Source organism: Eumetopias jubatus, unplaced genomic scaffold, assembly GCF_037043125.1.
Source record: "Eumetopias jubatus isolate StellerSeaLion01/CBP00866 unplaced genomic scaffold, mEumJub1_p1.0 scaffold_4, whole genome shotgun sequence".
NCBI classification, from domain to species: domain Eukaryota; kingdom Metazoa; phylum Chordata; class Mammalia; order Carnivora; family Otariidae; genus Eumetopias; species Eumetopias jubatus.
Genome location: NW_028274810.1, coordinates 69,179,794 through 69,199,644, shown reverse-complemented (window position 1 = coordinate 69,199,644; position 19,851 = coordinate 69,179,794). Strand labels below are relative to the sequence as shown.

The 19,851-nt window shown below is 38.1% G+C and overlaps 1 protein-coding gene across 1 annotated transcript; it reads right to left on the bottom strand.

Annotated features, from left to right (window-relative positions):
* Nucleotides 1-1,942: 1,942 nt before the first annotated feature.
* On the bottom strand, nucleotides 1,943-3,079 carry LOC114212088 (uncharacterized). The gene has a single exon (XM_028106801.2). It carries the CDS (start codon nucleotides 3,077-3,079, stop codon nucleotides 1,943-1,945), a length of 1,137 nt encoding a protein of 378 aa, XP_027962602.2.
* Between the last annotated feature and the right edge of the window lie 16,772 nt (nucleotides 3,080-19,851).

Genomic DNA, 19,851 nt, shown 5'->3' with positions numbered 1-19,851 from the left:
TCCAATGACTAATAGGTATAAAGGCACAGTCATTTTGGCCTAATGTGAGACCTGATGGGTCATGTTAGCTCAACAGCCCCCTGGGGTTGGCCAAGGCTGCTACTAGGCCCACATCGCAGCTCAGCCTCTCCCTAGCCCAATCCTGTGTCCTTCCTTCCACTGGTGTGGACCCAGGGCACTCCCTATTAAACATCTTGCACTCTGAATGCCAGGCTCAGAGTCTGATTCCAACCTGTGACTAATCAAGCTCCTTTTTCTTTTCTTTTCTTTTCTTTTTTTTTTTTTTTAAGATTTATTTAGTTTAAAGAGAGAGAACAAGAGAGAGAAAGTGAGTGGGGGGAGGGGCAGAGGGAGAGAATCTTCAAGCAGATTTCCCACTGAGCACAGAGCCCAGTGCAGGGCGGGCTTGTTCTCACAACCCTGGGATTAGGACCTGAGCCGAAACCAAGAGTCGGATGCTTAAGTGACTGAGCCCCCCAGGCCCCCCTGACCAAGCTCCTTTGACTTTACCTGGTTGTGGTCCTTGCTATAATCACAAACTCTGCTGATTCCATCTCTGAAGACAGACCCTAACCTCTGCCTTCTCTATGTAGACTGGTGAGTAGCTAAGGGCTGTGTTCTGTTTTACAAGACAGACTGTTAACAGGCTTCAATTAATCCAGTTGGACAAGTAACAAAAAGACTCTCATGTGTTCAGCAAATAGTTCCATCCTAGCTGCCCCAAACACCCCCACAGCAAAAGCCATTAAACCTTGTGTGTTTTATTTTCTCTCTCCAGCAACCCTGAAGTGTTTGCTGACATTTGAAGTCTGGTAATAATCATTGTCCCCTAGCCATGTTTCTGAATCTTCAGGCAAATTCATGGCTGTCCCATTTTCTGAGTCGGATGTTCTAATCAACTAATCCATTCTAAACAGCCTTGCTCCTGGATATAAAAGGAAATGATAAAAACAAACATCTTTAAATCTCAGGGTCCAAAATTACACTAGAAAGTTCCCAAAGGAAACACTGGATGGTCACAGAAGACAGGTTTTTATTAATAAAAATAAATATATTTTGACACTTCTATACATTCGCATGAATCAAATGAACCAAGACTGGGGACAAAAGATTGATCATTCAAAGCCTCTTAGAGGGATTTAATTTTTTGTTTTGTTTTGCTCTTGGTTGAAGCCCAGAATATTACACAAAGTGCATCTTGCATTGTACTCAAATAAATCTCAGAATACATAGCTGACTTAACAAGGATAGGGATGCGTAAACCTTTATAAATAAAAAAGACTTCAAAGAGATTCATTCCTTAAAATTGCAGCAGCCTGCTTAACAATAGTGAAAGTTTGCTGAGCACATAGTGCCAGCCGCTAGGCTAAGTGTTTATATGTATTACCTTGTTGAATCCTCCCAGCCCACCTGAGATAGGTAGGACCTCGGTGTGCAAGCAATGTGAAGGATGCCTCCCTCCTACAGTTGGGCAACATGCAACCCTGGGCCAGGCATTACTTTCTTTTTTTCAGATGAGAAAATGGAGGCAAAAAAAATGATTTGTCCCCTTGCCACCAACTCACACTATCGGTGCGTGATTCCGAGAGGGCCGGAAGCAGGCTGACTTGACTAAGCCAGGGCTCTTACCACGCTACCCGGCACTTTCTCCTCTGCTCGAAGGCACAGAGCTCACTGCCGCAGGCTAGGTAGGCCAGGCAGTGTCATCTCTATTATGATGTCCTCCTTGTCCTTAGCTGTTCTCACTGCCTGTACAATCCTGCTGCACATCTCTGCTCACTCAAAACCCATGCATCCTTTAAGGCCCAGCTCAAATGTCAAAATTTTCCCTGGACCGTTTCTTCTTGTAGCAGAATTAACCAGATTCTCCCTTTGTCTTCACAGTAGTCTGTACCTAGACTTTTTTTTTTATTAAAACACAATATTTTATAAATATTCTCTGCTATGTGGATTTTCTGATGAAAGTGAGAAGTCTACATTCTGAAGAACACTTATCACACTCATCATGTGTATTGGATTTATCACCAGTATGGACTCTCTGATGAACTTGCAAACGTGAACTTTTACTAAAGCCCTTTCCACAGTCAAAACATTTGTAGGGTTTATCTCCCGTATGGACTCTCCAATGGGCTTGAAGATGTGAGGTCTGATTGAAGCTCTTACCACACATGCCACATTTATAGGGTTTCTCTCCTGTGTGGATCCTCTGATGAACATGAAGATATGAGTTCCAGATGAAGCCTTTCCCACATTCTTCACATTTGTAGGGTTTCTCCCCAGTATGGACTCTCTGATGGGCTTGAAGATGGGAGCTCCAACTGAAATCTTTCCCACACATATCACACTTGTAGGGTTTCTCTCCAGTGTGGACTCTCTGGTGGTCTTGAAGATGTGAACTCTGACAAAAGCCCTTACCACATGTCTCACATTTGTATGGCTTCTCTCCTGTGTGGACTCTCTGATGGACCTGAAGATGTGAAACCTGAGTGAAGCCCTTACCACATGTCTCACATTTGTATGGTTTTTCTCCTGTGTGGACTCGCTGATGGACCTGAAGATGTGAAACCTGAGTGAAGTACTTACCACATGTGTCACACTTGTATGGTTTTTCTCCTGTGTGGACTCGCTGATGGGCCTGAAGATGTGAAACCTGAGTGAAGTACTTACCACATGTGTCACACTTGTATGGTTTTTCTCCTGTGTGGACTCGCTGATGAGCCTGAAGATGGGAATTCCAGCTAAAGTTCTTATCACACACATCACATTTATATGGCTTCTCTCCAGTGTGGATTCTCCGATGGGCTTGAAGATTTGAGGCCTTACTGAAGTCCTTCCCACATACCTCACATTTATATGGTTTCTCTTCAGTGTGAACTCTCTGATGAGGACCAGGATTCTGATTAACCAGCCTGTCACATGCCTCCCATTTGTAGGTTTTATCTCTAGGGTGGGCTCTCTGATGGGCTTGAAGTTGTGATGTCTGATTGAAGCCTTTATCACACATCTCACATTTAGAGGATTTCTCTCCAGTGTCGTCTATACTATATTTTGTTTTTCCACGATAGAAGAGTAACAGCATTCAAAATGTTAATGAATGCACCTCTGGTATTCCTAACAGTGGGTTGGGGACAGGTATTTCTCTTCGTCCTGGAGACAGGAAAGAAGCATTTTCTCTTGCCCTTTTACTTGCCCTCCAGCCCCCATTTCTCTCTCTCTCTCTCTTTTTTTTTTTTTTTAATTTTCCTCTTCCTTCAGCCTCCAGAGTTCACAACTGGATTTGTTTATACTTCCTATCACATTTTCCACGTTGAAGTCTAACCCACCTTGTTGTGTCGTTCTCCTTAGGACTCGAAGTTCCTCAGAAGCAGGGATGGAACTTCATTGATCTCTGTATCCTCTTTCCTCGGCATCTAGTACTGGGCCCAGCACACAAGTGTTCAATAGAGTTCAAGAAATGCTCCTGTGTGCTTGATGCATATTTCTCTGTGTCTTAGTTCAGCAACAGCAAAGCACTGATCAAATATATAAATCTATAGGACATAATTCAGAATGTTAGGTTCAACTGTTACTGATGGAATAAAGAATTTATTAGCCCATTTCAAAATGGCAGCACAGAACATACAAAACCCTGTATGTTAACTCTTTCATTTGTGCTATGATTGAAGAAAGGTTTCCATTTCAGAGGGAAACCACCATGTGCTTAAATTAAATGTGCCATAATGTCCATCTTGGGCTAATGCTAAGTCTTGCATTATAAGTTGTGCAAGATGATAGTTAAAGATATGCATTCTAATCAATGGAGGTGAAGGTGTATGATATACTAAGTTATCATATAAAGGACTCAGGGTAGTCTAAATGCACCTGTGCTTCTCTCATGTTAAAATTTATATCAAGTTAGAACATTAGGCCAAAGTAATTTTATCTCCTAATTTGGGGAGACAGACTCACATTTACACTGACCGCTAAACTCTTTGGACACAGCAAGTTCATCAATGAAAACATACTAGTCAGAGCTGATGACATAACATCAATACTTAAGAGGTGGCTAATAGGACATTTTTGTTCTTGTTTTACGCAATCATTTCACATTGGTGACCGGGTCTCCAAGCCTACTCTATGTCAGAAACAGAAAATTTGAAGAGGAAAAAGAAATTCTGAAATAATGAGAAGTGCCAATTTTCAGCAAGGACAGGACAGACACCAAAGCAGCATCAATGCTAAAAATAAAACAAAATGAAGAGCCGTAATCATGTGGAGGCAGTCACTGCAGGCCACAAAGGCTCCCCTCCACCTCAATAGCCTGGCGTCAGTGTGGGCTGATATAATACCTGCTGTTCATACTGGTGAGCCAGAATCATCATGAATGCATTAGAATATACTATCTTCTAGTTCAAGGAAGTTAGGAAATATGTGATAAATTTAGATACTGCAGTCAATAGTTAAAAGAACAAATATTTCAATGGAAGTATAACAGAACTATTTGAGAAATTCAAATATTCAGAACTCATTAGGGTTCAAATAGCTGAGGTTTAGAGAATGTAAAGCCCATCTGACATAATTTTCTTTTAAAGGCAAACTTTCTAATACCATCAGATGTCACTGCTTTTTCTAATTCAGATTTAACTTAAACATCACTACTTTTTAAATTAGTTCATCTCAATATACTTAACTCGAAGTACAACACAATTTATCTCAAAAATCATTTACATGGAGGGGCACCTGGGTGGCTCAGTCAGTTGTGATTTTGGCTCAGGTCATGATCTCAGCATCATGAGATTGAGCCCCATGTCAGGCTCTGCGCTGGGCGTGGAGTCTGCTTAAGATTCTCTCTCTCTCCATCGCTCTCTCCTGCTCCTCTTCCCCTGCTGCCGCCACCTTAAAAATCATTTACATGGTGTGGACAATCCTACAAAGAGACTTTCAGATGAGAGCATGATGGTGTGTTGCTGAAAATAAAAGGGACAATCTGATTTTTATGCTTTCTTCCCTTTCCAGTCTTCACATTTGGTTTAATAATCAATATAAAGAATTGCAATTTATATAATGTGTGTCTTTGCCAAGTAGCATCAATCATACCTTAATTGTAATTATTCACATCTGGCAAGACTTCAGGTCTAACTGGACACATTTTCTCTTCATGTCTTACAAACATTAGGAACTTAAGAAAGGCTACATCCTTTATACTCATGTATAACCTAACAAGCCAGAGAATCATTCAGTGTTTCCAGTTTGCTATTTTACCTTCTGACAAGTTTTATAAAAGCGAAGGGAATGAAATGAACTTGCATTACATACAAGATGTTGCCTACACAAATGCGAGAAAGGAAGCAAAATGAACAGCCAGGACATATGGTAGTGAGCTGACAGCATAAAGAAGCTAGTTCCACATGAGCGCCGAGGAACATCTTGAAATGTACAAGACATATGTGTTTTAGGAAGAAGACTGAAGTGTTTCATAATAAAACAGGACAAAGTGAACCATGAGTGCCGAATAAAGTTTTAATTAAAAATGGATTTTTAGCCTTCAATGTGAATATACAATATGCTTCACAGATGGATTTTCTATTTAAGCCTTACCAAAACCAAAAAGTAAGTGAGACAAATAAAGCTTCTGAAAATGGCACAGAGGCTAAAATGTATGTAAATAATAGAGTGTTCTGGTACAAACAAACAAGGAGGGAAGAACAACCCTTCTGTCATCTATTTTCTGCTTGCACATTGCGTAAGTAGACCATATAACCTGCCTTTGGTGCAAACACGTTTCTCCTCACTTTAAATGTATAACAGACACATACCACTGAGAAATAACCTACACATCCAACCATAAAGGAATGGTCAAATTGCTTCAGAGTATATCAATGCAATGTTAGATAACCATTAAAAATACAATTATGCATCGTTTTAGAAAAAATAAAGTGTACGTATTAACATTGAAGTAGTAAGATACAATATTTGTAAAAAACTAACAACTTTGTAGAAATTGCATAGAATACCACAATAGAACATACAAAAATATTACCAAGTTATCTCAAATTTTTACTTTTATGGGAGCACATACTTCTATAAATCTTCTAATTTTTATGCAGTACTGCTTCTTTAAAATCAGGAAATAATGTTTGAGAAGTCTAGTTTAAGCTGAAATATCTACCTAGAAAATGTTCTAAGTTTATCAGAAAACGTTTTTATATTAATCTCTGATGCCTGAACAATGGTGGCCCTTACCGGCATAGTTTCATTCTTGTCTGAGGCAAGCAGGAATTATTCCTAAAGTTCACTGGCTATAGGCAAACAATGAACCACACACAGGCATCGAACAGATTGAAGATGTGACAATTATGCTTTCTGTGTACACAGGGTCAATGGTTAGACTTTCCTATTTTTTCCTTGAAAAAAAAAAAGCCTAAATTAAACAAAAGGCTATCTAACTCTCTTTCTAATGCATTTAAACAGCATGAGTTTAAGCTGAAAAATCTCTGGCAATGACTTTAGTGTTTGAAAGTGTCTTGATGCCAGAAAATGCTCTTCTATTACAAAATATTTATTTTTTAAAGTTCAGCTGAAGAGTTTTATGTGAGATCTTTAAGATGGACCAAAAGTAAATTCAGCAATAGCCTTTCTTACTAGGTTTTCTGAAGACTTCGTTTCATGTAGAAGACACATTTATTTATTGCCAATATTTACTGATGTTCTCCCTGCACAAACTCTAGCTCCAGGCAAATGACCAAATGCTGCCCCCAAACACAGTATTTAACCCTCATTTCCACACCTTCCTGCTGCTGCTCAGTATTTTCCCACTTACAGACTTTTCTCCTTTCCTACCTCCTCCAGCCCGACCCATCCATCAGCCTGAATTCACATCCCTCCTCTGTATTCATGAAACCTTTTCAGATCAAGGGCACCGATTCCTCCATCTTATGAACTCTTACTATTCGCGGACTCTTCAGCAATTACAGATTCCTTTGTGATATCTCTTATTGTGATCTTTACAAATATTTATGCCATCTGCTAAAGTAGACTGAAAATTCAGTGGGAACGTTTGACAATTATTTTTTTTTTTGTCATCTATAGTGTTTACCGTGCAAGTGCAATAAATAAGCTGAAAGATGAAACACAGTCAGAAAAACAAGACTACAAAACCCCGACTCTTGTCTTGTCTGACTTACAGCCTTTGGGATGTCAGTTATATCTGCTTAATGATACTAGGAGAAGGAAATGGCATTATTTAAGCACCTAACGATCTTTTTTGGTACGAGGACACAATTCACAATCTCTAGTAAAGCATAGGAAGAAGGGCCTTGATGTGATTTCCATATACATCTCATCCTCCTCTTGGGCCCCAATTTTACCATGGACCCTTATATGCTCACCATACTAAACTTCCTGCAGGTTCCGGAATATGCTGTGTTTTTTCATGCCCCTGCAAGTTCTGATGCCCTGCCTCTCCTCTTCCGATAAAATCATCCATTAAATGACTGAGATAAAAGGGTATTCTTTTGCAATGTCTTCCTTTACTCATTGTTTCCTCTTTCATGCTCCTAAAGCATCCACCCAAATATCTCTTTCATCCATTTATATTGTGTATTTCCACTACACTTAACATTTTAGAACATGCTGTGTTTATAATGTGTTTGTGAGAGGTCAAGATGTATCTTAACTTATATTTGTCCAATGCCACTCACAATAACTAGTTCACAGTAGGTATCCAATGCTTTTGCTAATGCATACATAGATAAATGAATGACCTTGCTAACTCTTTAGATGAAGGGAGAAAAAAACCTGGTATTTAAAAGTTAGCCATGGATAACCCAAAAAGTATATATCATTCATACGGGAATCGAGAGCCAGCCTTTTTCCTTCTTGGAGCTCAAAACATTTTGTGCCTAAAATTAAAAAAACAAACAAACAAAACAAAAAACCATTCAGATGATGAAGAAGTTAGCAAAATGAAAAGGAGGAGGATGCTTGGCTGGCTCAGTCGGTAGAGCATGCAACTCTTGATCTCGGGGTTGTATGTTTGAGCCCTACGCTGGGTGTAGACATTACTTAAAAATAAAATCTTCAAAAAAAAAATTAAAGGAGGAGAAGTTTAAATCAGCAAAATAAATTCTATATGAACCTTACCACAGAGGAATAGGTGAATAGGTGCGAGACCCTCCAACCTGGGCAAACAGCACAATCACCTAAAGAGACTTAAAAATACAGTTAAATTTACTGCATCAGGATCTCCAAAGATTGAGATGAGGAAACTATTTTTAAGGTGGTTCTGATCAGTCAGGATTTGGAACCACTGAACTGGAACATAACCAAAAGTTTCACCAGCGGGATGCCTGGGTGGCTCAGTAGGTTAAGTGTCTGCCTTTGGCTCAGGAGCAGGGAGTCTGCTTCTCCCTCTGCCTGCTCCTCCCCCTGCTTGTGCTCTCTCTCTGACAAATAAATAAATAAATAAAATCTTAAAAAAAAAAAGTTTCACCAGCTTTTGACCTGGATGCTATATTGTCATGCATATTCCACTATTGAGATGAATATTAGGTATGTCTCAGATATTCTACTTCTGAATCCTACACCTAAGGAAAAGTTATTTCCAAATTATGACAATTTCTAATTATTCATGGTAACTAGATCACTGAATTCGTTAAATCCCATAGAACTTTTTAGTAGAGCTGCTAACAAGTTACAAGTTGGCTAATTTAATTTCCCTTGCTGTTCAAGAGAACAGAGGTGTGTTAATAAGCAGGTGAATGGGCCAACAGGTAAGAGCCGATTAGGGAGCAGGAAAAGCAAATATTTGCAGATAGTCACAAACATATAGACAAATCTGAATAAGGGACAACAAGCCTCCTCCAAAAGTACAAATGAATCAAATATTATCTCTTAAAGTCTAATATTAAATCCAATACCTAAGGAAAATCAAACAATAGTGGGGAAAAGTTCTATAGGATATTTATGAGAGAACACTAATATCTGGGCTTAAATCCTAATTCAGCCTGTTCCATTTCCACTGTGGACTACAAGAGATGCTTAACCCAAACCTGAGTCTTTTCATTTGTCAAAAATGGGCATTATCATCTCAGCCCTACCTAATTCATAAACACGCTATGGGGAGATATAATAACACATAAAAATGTGTGAAAACGATAACAGGCTACATAAAATACAAGCTATTATTTATCATAAAAGTTTAGTGGAAATAGTTTTCCAAGGCTTTAACTGTTTGGTAGATAAAAATTCACTGAAGTCAAATGTTTTGTTTTGTTTTGTTTTTTCCATTTTCCCAACACAAACACTTGAAAATACTTCCTAATTCAAAAGCTGGCATCTTTTTTCTCATTTGGCAAAAACATTTCCCCCCCTGGGCTTCCAGTGGAACTGAAATGAGTTTGACTGTTTTTGTTTAAGATTATCAACCAAAACCTCTCCAAATTATGCAGTTTCTATGCCAAAACACATTCTTTATGCAGCACAGTTGTAGGAATATATCATATGTGAACAACTGCTGGACCACAAAGAAGAATCAGAATAGCATATTTTTTCTATCCTTTAGGAAAATGTGCAATATTTTTAATATGTTCATGTCCAGTGGTAGATTCTTTTCAATATAACTTTTTATTTAACAGCAACATATTATTAAAAACAGGCAGAAGGAAGCTCTACTAAGTAATGTTTCAGAAAACATGTTTCAGATGAGTTCCATAGTTAGCTACATCATCATCATCATCATCATCATCATCATAAATACCATTTACAGAGCCCTTACCATGTGCTAGGCATGTTTTAAGCCCTTTATATTTGTTAACTAATTTAATCTTCATAATGACCCGATGAGATTGGTCATTTTATCTTCATTTTACAGATGAGAAAACTAAGATGTAAAGAAATCAGTTAACTTTTCTAAGGTAACACAGTATTAGGTGATTGAGGTGGAATTGAAATGTAGCCGTATGATTCCGGAGACTGTATATCTAGCCACAAGACTATTTTTCTGGGCAGTGGGTAATTCATATGCAGTAAGATCAACAGCTAAAATATTCACTAGCCAGCAATTTCCAAAAATATTTAAGTATATTTAAAATTTTACTTTGTTTATCTCTTAGGCTGAGATCTCTAAAGGAAAACTTTGTAATTAAAAAATTTTAAATTGACAACTTCTAAAGAATTACCTGGTAAACCTGAGATTGGTCTTCTTAAGAAGGGCGTGTGTATATGTGTGCATACATATACCTCTCTGGTATCAGACAGTGTGTCTTCTCAAAAAGGTAATTGCTCAATCACATTCATTACAAATTCTTAAGAGCTACAGAGATGTTTATCTGGTTACTTCTGTTGAATTAGGGTAATTTACTAAGTTCTACCTCTAATATCCCCCAAGTTAAAAAATATATATGTGGTTAATTTATAAAACATATCTGTGCTAATTTTAAAACAAATGAAGGAGAAAATAAACCTCCAAGGATCAAAACTGGTTTTATAGGACATACACTCCAACTAAATTTATTTTTATTTCAAAAATAATACCTTTGCAAGTAAGAGAACCTACATACAGAGTTGAAATGGACAATATTGTCAGAGACTGAAGTCATGTGTTTAGTTTCACTTGTAAAAGCCACATAAAACCTTTACCAAAATGCACACTTGTATACAAGGTTAATGGGATTTTTAAAAATAGAAATAATGACGCTTAGGCAGCTGTCTATGCCTGGGTGGATTTATGCACAAAACAATGAAACTAATGACAGGGAAAGGGAACTAAATCATTTTTGAGAATCTACTGCTCGTCAAATACAATGCTAGTTACTTTGCATCATTTACCTAAAATATTTGCCTCATTTACCTAATGTATTCTTCATAATAACTATCCCAGATAGGTATCATTCCCATTTTTTAATAATAAAAATAAGGTTCAATACCTCCAGATAGCACCACAGTACAGAATTCAAACCTAGGTATATATGGCTCTTTCCACATGCTGTACAACCTACATAAATTAAATAACTAAATAACATAACTATGTTAATTTATTAACATAAATTAAATAACTAAATCTGAAAGTTATACCAAAAATCTGAGTAATGTGGTTTCATGTCTTAAAATATTTTTGAATATTTTTTGCTTTTATTCACATAGCTCATATTCCATTTTTGCTCTCCAATCAGATCAAGATTTTTCAAAATACTACCTTTATATTGGCTTGGAATTTTAGTTATTATAGTTACTCTTTATTGAACACCATGCATTGTATGAGGTGCTCTACAGGCATTAACTCTTTAAATTATCATAACAACTAGGGGCACCTGGCTGGCTCAGTCAGTAGAACATGTGACTCAGTCTTGGGGTTGTGAGTTTGAGCTCCACATTGGGTATGGAGATTACTTAAAAAAATAAATGGTTATAACTCTATGAAAATATCTTCCATTTTACAGGTGAGAATACAAGTTCAGAGAGGTTAAGTAACCCAGAGGTGACAAGATCAGAGAAAGAAATCTGAGGTCTGTTCAACTTTAAAACCAACAGTATTGCTCTTGTGCTAGATGGAATATTTTTGAAATTGCAAATTCATTTTCCCAGATCATTTCCAAAAAGCAATTATGATAGCGCTTCATATACATCAAAGAAACTCCATACTTGTTTTTCCTATTTATTTCTAATGCTTCTCTGAGGAATGGAGGGCAATATTTATTATTTTACAGGTAGAAAAAAATGAGGTTCAGAAAAATTGTGGAGGAAGTGCTCTTCCTACTACACAATGTTGCCATCCGTCTCCTGGAAGTAGAACTTTCTGGAAAGCTATATATATAAATACTTCCTTTGTTGGCAAAGATCACTAACTTTACTAAAAAACACAAAAACTCCAGTGAATAATGAGTTTCATTGATAAGTCTCCAATAGAATACTTATTCTCAATTCTATTACATATGCTCAAAGACATTAAAGGTTTTCTCTCACCTTATTTCTGAACTGTATCATACACTAAACATCTTTAAACTTCTGCAACAGAAATATAGTGATGCTCGTGACAGTTTTTGACTTAAAGACTATTTTTTTAATTTTTTTATTGTTATGTTAATCACCATACATTACATCATTAATTCTTGATGTAGTGTTCCATGATTCATTGTTTGTGCATAACACCCAGTGCTCCACGCAGAATGTGCCCTCCTTAATACCCATCACCAGGCTAACCCATCCCCCCACCCCCCTCCCCTCTAGAACCCTGTTTGTTTTTCAGAGTCCATCGTCTCTCATGGTTTGTCTCCCCCTCCGACTTACTCCCCTTCATTCTTCCCCTCCTGCTATCTTCTTTTTCTTTTTTCTTAACATACCTTGCATTATTTGTTTCAGAAGTACAGATCTGTGATTCAATAGTCTTGTACAATTCACAGCGCTCACCATAGCACATACCCTCCCCAATGTCCATCACCCAGCCACCCCATCCCTCCCACCCCCCACCACTCAGCAACACTCAGTTTGTTTCCTGAGATTAAGAATTCCTCATATCAGTGAGGTCATATGATACATGTAAAGACTATTTTTTTTCTGATATTAATAGAGCCACCTATGCTCTATTTTATTTAGTATTTGCTTGGAATACCATTTTTCCATTCCTTCACTTCTAGCCTGACTGTGTCCTTAAATGTAAAGAGGGTCGGTTGTAGATAGCATATAGTTGGGTGTTGTTTTATCGTCCACTCAGCCACTCTATGTCTTTTGATTGAAGAGTTTAATACATTTACGTTTAAGGTAATTATTGATAGGAAAGGACTTACTTTGCCATTTTGTTGTTTTCTGTATTGTAGTTCTTTTGTTCCTTTTTTACTCTCTTGTAGTCTTCCTTTGTGTTTTGTTGATTTTTGGTAGGGGTATACTTTATTCCTTTCTCTTTTTATTTTGTGTATCTTCTATATTTTTTGTGTGTGTATGTTTTTGGTTACCATGTGACTTGTTAAAATGTCCATACCACCCAAAGTGATCTACAAATTTATTGCTATATCCATGAAAATCCTAATGGCATTTTTTTACAGAAATGGAATAATCATCATAAAATTCATATGGAACCTTTAGATCCAGAATAGCTGAAGTGATCTTAAGAAAGAATAAAGAAGCTGGAGGCATCATACTTCCTGATTTCAAACTAAATTACAAAGCTACAGTAATTAAAATAGTATGACACTGACATAAAGACAGACCTATAGCAATGGAATGGAGAGCCCAGACATAAAACAACACGTATACAGTCAACTGATCTTTGACAAGAACACACAATGGGGAAAGGACAGTTTCTTCAATAAATGGTGCTGGGAAAACTGGATATCCACATGCAGAAATGAAGTTCCTACCTTACACCATACACACAAAAAAAGGTGGATCAAAGATTTAAAGCTAAGACCTGAAACTGTAAAACTCTTAATAGAAAACAGGGGAAAAACTTCTTGACATTGGTCTTGGCAATGATTTTTTTTAATTTTTTTATTGTTATGTTAATCACCATACATTACATCATTAGTTTTGGATGTAGTGTTCCATGATTCATTGTTTGTGCATAACACCCAGTGCTCCATGCAGAACGTGCCCTCTTTAATACCCATCACCAGGCTAACCCATCCCCCAACCCCCTCCCCTCTAGAACCCTGTTTGTTTTTCAGAATTCATCGTCTCTCATGGTTCGTCTCCTCCTCCGATTTCCCCCCTTTAATTCTTCCCCTCCTGCTATCTTCTTCTTCTTTTTTTTTCTTAACATATATTGCATTGTTTCAGAGGTACAGATCTGTGATTCAAGTCTTGCACAATTCACAGCACTCGCCATAGCACATACCCTCCCCAATGTCTATCACCCAGCCACCCCATCCATCCCACCCCCCCACCACCCTAGCACCCTCAGTTTGTTTCCAGAGATTAAGAATTCCTCATATCAGTGAGGTCATATGATACATGTCTTTCTCTGATTGACTTATTTCACTCAGCATAACACCCTCCAGTTCCATCCACGCCATTGCAAATGGCAAGATCTCATTCCTTTTGATGGCTGCATAATATTCCATTGTGTATATATACCACTTCTTCTTTATCCATTCATCTGTCGATGGACATCTTCGCTCTTTCCACAGTATGGCTACTGTGGACATTGCTGCTATAAACATTGGGGTGCACGTACCCCTTTGGATCCCTACATTTGTATCTTTGGGGTAAATACCCAGTGGTGCAGTTGCTGGATCGTATGGTAGCTCTATTTTCAACTGTTTGGGGAACCTCCATACTGTTTTCCAGAGTGGCTGCACCAGCTTGCATTCCCACCAGCAGTGTAGGAGGGTTCCCCTTTCTCCACATCGCCGCCAACATCTGTCGTTTCCTGATTTGTTAATTTTAGCCATTCTGACTGGTGTGAGGTGGTATCTCCTTGAGGTTTTGATTTGGATTTCCCTGATGCCGAGCAATGTTGAGCACTTTTTCGTGTGTCTGTTGGCCATTTGGATGTCTTCTTTGGAAAAATGTCTGTTCATGTCTTCTGCCCATTTCTTGATTGGATTATTTGTTCTTTGGGTGTTGAGTTTGATAAGTTCCTTATAGATTTTGGATACTAGCCCTTTATCTGAGATGTCATTTGCAAATATTTTCTCCCATTCTGTAGGTTGTCTTTTGGTTTTGTGGACTGTTTCTTTTGCTGTGCAAAAGCTTTTTATCTTGATGAAATCCCAATAGTTCATTTTTGCCCTTGCTTCCCTTGCCTTTGGCGATGTTTCTAGGAAGAAGTTGCTGTGGCTGAGGTCGAAGAGGTTGCTGCCTGGGTTCTCCTTTAGGATTTTGATGGACTCCTGTCTCACGTTTAGGTCTTTCAACCATCTGGAGTCTATTTTTGTGTGTGGTGTAAGGAAATGGTCCAGTTTCATTCTTCTGCATGTGTCTGTCCAATTTTCCCAACACCATTTGTTGAAGAGACTGTCTTTTTGCCCTTGGACATTCTTTCCTGCTTTGTCGAAGATGAGTTGACCATAGAGTTGAGGGTCCATTTCTGGGCTCTCGATTCTGTTCCATTGATCTTTGTGTCTGTTTTTGTGCCAGTACCATACTGTCTTGCTGATGGCAGCTTTGTAATAGAGCTGGAAGTCCGGAATTGTGATGCCGCCAGCTTTGCTTTTCTTTTTCAACATTCCTCTGGCTATTCGGGGTCTCTTCTGGTTCCATACAAATTTTAGGATTATTTGTTCCATTTCTTTGAAAAAAGTGGATGGTATTTTGATGGGGATTGCATTGAATGTGTAGATTGCTCTAGGTAGCATTGACATCTTCACAATGTTTGTTCTTCCAATCCATGAGCATGGAGCATTTTTCCATTTCTGTGTGTCTTCCTCAATTTCTTTCATGAGTATTTTATAGTTTTCTGAGTACAGATCCTTTGCCTCTTTGGTTAAATTTATTCCTAGGTATCTTATGGTTTTGGGTGCAGTTGTAAATGGGATCAACTCCTTAATTTGTCTCTCTTCTGTCTTGTTGTTGGTGTATAGGAATGCCACTGATTTCTGTGCATTGATTTTATATCCTGCCACTTTACTGAATTTCTGTATGAGTTCTAGCAGTTCTGAGGTGGAGTCTTTTGGGTTTTCCACATAAAGGATCATATCATCTGCAAAGAGTGAGAGTTTGACTTCCTTCCTGCCGATTTGGATGACTTTGATTTCTTTTTGTTGTCTGATTGCTGTGGCTAGGACTTCTAATACTACGTTGAATAGCAGTGGTGATAGTGGACATCCCTGCCGCGTTCCTGACCTTAGGGGGAAAGCTCTCAGCTTTTCCCCATTGAGAATGATATTTGTTTTTCATAGATGGCTTTTATGATATTGAGGTATGTACCCTCTATCCCTATACTCTGAAGAGTTTTGATCAAGAAAGGATGCTGTACTTTGTCAAATGCTTTTTCTGCATCTATTGAGAGGATCATATGATTCTTGTTCTTTCTTTTGTTAATGTACTGTATCACGTTGATTGATTTGCGGATGTTGAACCAGCCTTGCAGCCCAGGGATAAATCCCACTTGGTCGTGGTGAATAATCCTTTTAATGTACTGTTGGATCCTATTGGCTAGTATTTTGGTGAGAATTTTTGCATCCATGTTCATCAAGGATATTGGTCTGTAATTCTCCTTTTTGATGGGGTCTTTGTCTGGTTTTGGGATCAAGGTAATGGTGGCCTCATAAAATGAGTTTGGAAGTTTTCCTTCCATTTCTATTTTTTGGAACAGTTTCAGGAGAATAGGTATTAATTCTTCTTTAAATGTCTGGTAGAATTCCCCTGGGAAGCCATCTGGCCCTGGGCTTTTGTTTGTTGGGAGATTTTTGATGACTGCTTCAATTTCCTTAGTGGTTATAGGTCTGTTCAGGTTTTCTATTTCTTCCTGGTTCAATTTTGGTAGTTGATACATCTCTAGGAATGCACCCATTTCTTCCAGGTTATCTAATTTGCTGGCATAGAGTTGCTCATAATATGTTCTTACAATTGTTTGTACTTCTTTGGTGTTGGTTGTGATCTCTCCTCTTTCATTCATGATTTTGTTGATTTGGGTCATTTCTCTTTTCTTTTTGATAAGTCTGGCCAGGGGTTTATCAATCTTGTGAATTCTTTCAAAGAACCAGCTCCTAGTTTCGTTGATCTGTTCTACTGTTCTTTTGGTTTCTATTTCATTGATTTCTGCTCTGATCTTTATGATTTCTCTTCTCCTGCTGGGTGTAGGCTTTATTTGCTGTTCTTTCTCCAGCTCCTTTAGGTGTAGGGTTAGGTTATGTATTTGAGACTTTTCTTGTTTCTTGAGAAAGGATTGTATTGCTATATACTTTCCTCTCAGGACTGCTTTTGCTGTATCCCAAAGATTTTGAACAGTTGTGTTTTCATTTTCATTGGGTTCCATGAATTTTTTTAATTCTTCTTTAATTTCCTGGTGACCCATTCATTCTTTAGTAGGATGCTCTTTAGCCCCCATGTATTTGAGTTCTTTCCGACTTTCCTCTTGTGATTGAGTTCTAGTTTCAAAGCACTGTGGTCTGACAATATGCAGGGAATAATCCCAATCTTTTGGTACCGGTTGAGACCTGATTTGTGACCTAGGATGGGATCAATTCTGGAGAATGTTCCATGGGCACTAGAGAAGAATGTGTATTCCTTTGCTTTGGGATGGAATGTTCTGAATATGTCTGTGAAGTCCATTTGGTCCAGTGTGTCATTTAAAGTCTTTATTTCCTTGTTGATCTTTTGCTTAGATGATCGGCTCATTTCAGTTAGGGGGATGTTAAAGTCCCCCACTATTATTGTATTGTTGTCCATGTGTTTCTTTGCTTTTGTTATTAATTGCCTTATATAATTGGCTGCTCCCACGTTAGGGGCATAGATATTTACAATTGTTAGATCTTCTTGTTGGATAGATCCTTTAAGTAGGATATAGTGTCCTTCTTCATCTCTTATTACAGTCTTTGTTTTAAAATCTAATTTGTCTGATATAAGGATTGCCACCCCAGCTTTCTTTTGGTGTCCATGAGCATGGTAAATGGTTTTCCACCCCCTCACTTTCAATCTGGGGGTGTCTTTGGGTCTAAAATGAGTCTCTTGCAGACAGCATATTGATGGGTCTTGTTTTTTAATCCAATCTGATAGCCTGTGTCTTTTGATTGGGGCATTTAGCCCATTTACATTCAGGGTAACTATTGAAAGGTATGAATTTAGTGCCATTGTATTGCCTGTAAGGTGACTGTTACTGTATATTGTCTGTGTTCCTTTCTGATCTATGCTGCTTTTAGGCTCTCTTTTTGCTTAGAGGACCCCTTTCAATATTTCTTGGAGGGCTGGTTTTATGTTTGCAAATTCCTTTAGTTTTTGTTTGTCCTGGAAGCTTTTTATCTCTCCTTCTATTTTCAATGATAGCCTAGCTGGGTATAGTATTCTTGGCAGCATATTTTTCTCGTTTAGTGCTCTGAAGATATCATGCCAGTCCTTTCTGGCCTGCCAGGTCTCTGTGGATAGGTCTGTTGCTAATCTAATGTTTCTACCATTGTAGGTTACGTATCTCTTCTCCCGAGCTGCTTTCAGGATTTTCTCTTTGTCTCTGAGACTCGTAAGTTTTACTATTAGATGTCGGGGTGTTGACATATTATTATTGATTTTGAGAGGGGTTCTCTGTGCCTCCTGGATTTTGATGCCTGTTTCCTTCCCCACATTAGGGAAGTTCTCTGCTATTATTTGCTCCACTATACCTTCTGCCCCTCTCTCTCTTTCTTCTTCTGGGATCCCAATTATTCTGATGTTGTTTCGTCTTATCCTATCGCTTATCTCTCGAATTCTGCCCTCGTGATCCTGTAGTTGTTTATCTCTCTTTTTCTCAGCCTCTTTATTTACCATCATTTGGTCTTCTATATCACTGATTCTTTCTTCTGCCTCATATATCCTAACAGTTAGTGCCCCCATTTTTTATTGCACCTCATTAATAGCCTTTTTGATTTCGACTTGGTTAGATTTTAGTTCTTTTATTTCTCCAGAAAGGGTTTCTCTAATAACTTCCACACTTTTTTCAAGCCCAGCTAGTATCTTTAAAGTCATGATTCTTAACTCTAGGTCTGACATCGTACTAAAGTCAGTACTGAGTAGGTCCCTGGCAGAGGGTACTACCTCTTGTTCTTTTTGCTGAGGTGATTTTTTTCGTCTTGTCATTTTGTCCAGAGGAGAACAGATGAATGAGAGAACAGAATGCTAACAGGTTAACAACGTCTCCAGCAAATATACTCTATACAAATCAGAAAAGACCTGAAACCAGGGGACAAGAAAGGGAAAGGAAGAAGAGAAAAAAAAAAGGAAAAAGAAAAAGATAAAAACAAACAAAAACAGAACAAAACAAAAAAAAAACAGAATATGATCAAATATGATCAGGCTAGTGCATAGATCAGTGCCACACACTAGCTTTTGGGCATATTTTGGTCTGTTAGAATAAAGTGCCTGCTAAAATTTTAAAGGAAGAAAGACTTATATATGTACAAAATAAGGGTTGATACAATGAAGGGATGGCAGATGACTGTAAAGATGAAAATTATAAAAGATTTTATAAAAGGAATTGATAAGAAGTTGTTTTTAAAAAGAAAGAAGATTTAAAAAGAAAAAGAAAAAAGAAAAAAAAGAAAAAAAAGGGAGAGAATGTGATCAGGCAGGAGACTAGAACAAAGCCATACATTAGTGATTTAGAGTATATTTTGATCTGTTAGAAGAAATTGTATCTCAAAATTTGAAAGAGAGAACAACTTATATATATATGCCAAAAATAAGGGTAACTACTATAAAGGGATAAAAATATGACTCTAAAAATGAAAAATAAAAAATGATTTTTTTAAAAAAGGGATTGATAAGATGTTGTTTGAAAAAGGGAAAAAGAAAATTTCAAAAGAAAAACAGTTAAAAAAATTAACTTTGAAAAACTAATGAATTATGGTAAAAAAGCCATGAATTCTATGTGCAGTATTCCCCTAGCGCTGGAGTTCTCCCGTTCTCCTTGATCGGTAAACTTGGTCTTGGTTTGCTGGCTGTTTGTGCTGATCTTCTGGGGGAGGGGCCTGTTGCCATGGTTCCCAAATGTCTTTGCCGGAGGCGGAATTGCCCCGCCCTTGTGAGTCCAAGCTAAGCAAGCTGCTCCGGTTTGCTCTCAGGAGCTTTTGTTCCCTGCAAGATCTTGGTACAGCTTTGGAGGACCAGGGTGAAAATGGTGGCCTCCCAATCTCCGCCCAGAGGAGCTGAGAACTCGGGGCCCCGCTCCTCAGTGTGCCCCCAGAGAAAAGCAGTCACTCCCGTGTCCCTGGTCTCCGGCCAGACTCCGTGCTCACCCGGCCTGTGACC

Coding starts and splice junctions, on each gene's coding strand:
- LOC114212088 (XM_028106801.2), bottom strand. CDS start 3,079: ATGCTGTTACTCTTCTATCGTGGAAAAACAAAATATAGTATAGACGAC.